Source organism: Coturnix japonica, chromosome 10, assembly GCF_054131305.1.
Source record: "Coturnix japonica strain WE chromosome 10, WE-NBRP24, whole genome shotgun sequence".
Lineage (NCBI taxonomy): Eukaryota > Metazoa > Chordata > Aves > Galliformes > Phasianidae > Coturnix > Coturnix japonica.
In genome coordinates, this window is record NC_140672.1 from 6,531,139 (window position 1) to 6,535,086 (window position 3,948).

Genomic DNA, 3,948 nt, shown 5'->3' on the forward strand with positions numbered 1-3,948 from the left:
AGGTTCTTTGTTCCTTCTCTCCCTGGGTTTGTTCCCACTGTCACCGAGTGAGCTCTAGAGAGAACTCCGTGACACAAACTCATTGCAAAGTCTAAGCTAGAAGAAGCATCACCTCAGTGTATCCCAGAAAAAGAACAGCGTTGAGATTTTAATTGGTTTTGGTTTTTTGTTTTATTGGGGGTGGGTTGTTTTTTGTTGGTTTTTTAGGGTTTATTTTTGTTTTTTTTGTCTTTTTTTTTGGGGGGGGGGGGGGGGGGATGGAGGGGTGGAGGGGTGCAAGGGGAAGGGAGAGGGAGGGGACAGTTGTTTGGTTATTTTTAATATACAATAAAGCTATGCAGTTCCGCTGTCAGTCGCCTCAGAGAGTTCCCGAAGGAGCTCAACCACATTCTGCTCAACATCGAGTTGTTCCATTGAGTGGAGCAATGGTAGTCTTGCAGATGGAGCAGTGCAGGAATTCTGACAGGATCTCCAGGTGTATCCAGTTCATCAACTGAAAGCTCCGCAACCAAATTGGAAGGGACCAGTCCTCTTGTGCCATCTGTCAGCTCTCCCTGAAACCAGCCTTTCTCACCCACATCTCCAAAGACATTACGTTTTGTCCAGCAGTCAGAGGAAGCTCGTTTTCTGGGTCTTCATTAGGACCCTCAACAGGAATGTAGCTGTGTCGAGCTAAGAATCTTCAAACTGCTGGTGATACCTGTCCTGGAGTATGCAGGATGAAGGACAAAAGCTCTGCTCTCACATTCAGGGCCATCCTCTGACAGAAGGCAGCACTCAGGACTGTTCCCAAGGATCTCTTTCATGGCTTTCAGTTCAAGCTCCTGGTCTTCCAGATGACCTTGAAGACTTCGGGCCTCTTCAATGGCAGAATGGAACGGACTGGAGCTATTACGGAGATTCTTGTTTGACTGGGTCAGAGTCTGTCTCGTTGCCTTCCCCAGCTCCATCTGCTGCTTCTGCTGCTCTCTTTTCCCTCTTGCGCGCTCTGTGAGAATGAGTTTCAGAAAGCACTACTCAGTGACAGGAAATAAGGGGAAACTTGAAAGACTTTGCAACCTAAGTCCTGGCAGTGTACTGCCAGCGGCTGATTTGGCCATCCAGGATCCTGGAACCACAAATGCTTCATTGCCAAATGCAGCAATAAGGTGTTCTGGGGAAAGGCCAACTCACAGGTAGTCTTTGAGCACCCATATCACAACACCAACGGCCAGCACCAGCGCAGGCAGCAGCATCGCTGAGACCGTCACCGGAATGCGGCGCTTCCGCACAGATGTGTGAGCAGCAGCCTCTGTGCTTTTGCCTGTGTTCATCCCTGGAAGAAATGAGACAATATCCCACGTTACCTTCAGCTGCGCTACAGATAATCTCTCAGTGTGCTTCATGGACCCAAGAGGCCATTTTGTCAGTGGGTGCCTCCGTCTCTGGTGCCGAAGCACCGGAGGACAAGAAGGATTGCTTCCACCTCTTGTTGGGTACGAAGAGGCTGCACAGGCACTACCCGTGTCCTCCTCTGGGCCGAGAGCTGTGGCTGTACTCTGGGGTCTGGGCTTGGTCCGTGGGGAGAGCTACAGAGCAGAATCCCTCACACTTTTCCCGGCATGTGTGTCCTGAGCTCCCCCTGTGGGACGCCCCCCAGGCTGAAGGTCAGGCTTCAGCCAGCACAGGGCACAGCCAGAGCCAGCCCAGGGGAGAAACAGTCCTGCAGGCTCCTACCACACAAGACCCTGCTCATCACCCTCAGGTGGCTTCGTTCCAAAAGGGCAAACTCTGCGATCTGGGAGCGGTGGGAGCTGAGCAGGGTCACAGAGGTCTGCAAGTACCTTCCCTGGCACATTGCTGGAACAACTCTCCACACCCCACGAAGGCCAGCCATTTTCAGAGAGCCACCCCTGGCTTCTTTTACATGTGCTCTATGCTCACACGCTCAGGTCTGGCTGCTGACCTGGTGTGCAAGAGCTGGCAGCAAGAGCCTGCAGGCACGCAGTGACTCTGGTTCGTGACACCGTATGATCATAGGACAGAAATTACCTGGCATGCCAGTTGGTGCTGCCTGCATTCCTCTGTCCGGGACGGGCAGTGTGGGATATCCGCCTTCCTGCAGCGCATCCGGGACTGGCAGTGTGGGATATCCACCTTCCTGGAGTGCATCCCTCTCACTTTGTTGGTCTGTTCCTTTAGAAAGAAAGCAGGGCAGTAGGATTGGGATGTCACGTGCCCTCATCAAAAACTGAGCTTCTCCAATCCCGAGCCCAGGTAAAGTCCAGCCCCCCCCCCCAAATACACTGTGAGCCCCGCTGTTACCCAAGGGCATTTGGGCCCTCCCAGCTATTGGACAATGCTGACTCCCTCACACCTCTTAAGGAATCAGCTCCTGTGCAAGGCCCTCACATACTGTGCTGTCACCAGCCCGTCACAGCCAGGTAGCTGCAGGCTGAAATCCAAGCTCTAACACACAGTCCAAGCCTTCAGAATTAGCATCTCCACCTCATTTCCAGCATTAGCAAAGGCAGCCAACCCTGCTCGGGATGCTCCTCCTGCCTTGAACTTGCTCAGCTGCACGGAGGGCTTTGGATGAACAGAAGCACAGCGCTTGCCACTTTGCCACTTGCTGCCATCTGGGTGCCAACGACTGCACAAAGCAGCTCTGACAAGTAATGGTTGTGCTGGGGGAGCAGCTGCCTCTGGGTCTTGGCTGGATGCAGACCATCTGGCAGCAGACCAGCTCTGGTGCTTGACAGCACCTGCAAGGTGATACACGGAACACGGCTGCAGCATGGCTCTGACCCATCCCTTCCTGCTGTGCAGGCTACAGCCTGCCCACACCTGTATACCACACCTCAGCTTCCCAGGTCCCACAGTGAACAGACTGAAGTATACCCACCACGCTCTGCCTTCTCCATTTCCTTCAGCAGTCGCTTCAGGAGACGGGATGAGCCCTGAGAGTATTTTCCTCGTGTGGATTCATCCTCTTCTCTTTCCGGACCTTAACAGAATGTATGAAGTTAAATATCATGTGCATGAAGATCTGAAGACCAGCGGCGAGTCAGCCAAGTCAGTGAAGACAGAGTACTCACTGCTGGGATTCCAGCTGGGCTCCAGCACAGGAGGAAACCGATGACCGGGCAAGGCCCACACTGGGGGCACTTCTGCAACCAAAGACCCATGAAAAGTTTTAGTCACACACTACAGCATCAACTGAGTAGCAGAGCATACAGGGGACAGGGCCTGCAGACACAAGTGTGATCAGACACAGGTGAGGAGAGCTTCCGGCACATGTGGGGGCCTCCTTTTCCCTGAGTGACCTGTAGGGTCTGGCGGTGGTTGGGGAATGCCACAGCCCGAATACAAAGGTCTGGGCTCCCTCAGCTGCAGAGGGGCAGCGGTAACCTTCCCACTGAAACGTGGCAGCTCTCTGAGAGAAAAAATACTCATGGCTCATCTGTGCAAACCCTTCCGGGCACAAACAGGCTTGGAAGACCTGGAGAGGATCTCCAGTAAAATTGCACCCAGGTAAACCATGAGAGCACGAACGTTTCAGCCTCCAAGGAAACAGACACTCACAACTTACCCCTGGGTTGTCCCCCAGGCACAGGCATGAAGTCCGGATCCAAAGGAGCATCCGGAAAGGGAGCACGAAGCTCATCATCTAGAATCAAGAACAGATGAGAGAAGTTCCCACTTATATGCACTATATGGTGTGATCTCCTTCTCCCTCAGTAACTGGATGTGGGGCATGGGAGAATAACTCAGGTCATGATTTCCAAAGTTGCAGGGTGGACGGGATGACCCGTAGGCTGGCACCTGGCAGCGTATGCAGTGCTCTCTCCGGGCCACGTGCCACATCTCTCACAGATTACATGGAAGAAGATGCCCATCACCCCCTACCCAGCAACACCCCCATGGAAGGCAGGCCCCAGGCAAGTGTACTACAGGGCCGTGGGGACA

At 53.5% G+C, this 3,948-nt stretch overlaps 1 protein-coding gene across 1 annotated transcript; it reads right to left on the reverse strand.

Moving 5' to 3' along the window:
* Positions 1-272: 272 nt before the first annotated feature.
* LOC146759182 (uncharacterized) lies at positions 273-3,497 on the reverse strand. Its single transcript, XM_085510600.1, has 5 exons — positions 3,078-3,497; positions 2,885-2,986; positions 2,032-2,175; positions 1,174-1,315; positions 273-988 (listed from the first exon to the last, which is right to left on the reverse strand). Exons 2-5 carry the CDS (start codon positions 2,901-2,903, stop codon positions 892-894), a joined length of 402 nt encoding a protein of 133 aa, XP_085366726.1. The 5' UTR covers positions 2,904-2,986; positions 3,078-3,497; the 3' UTR covers positions 273-891.
* Between the last annotated feature and the right edge of the window lie 451 nt (positions 3,498-3,948).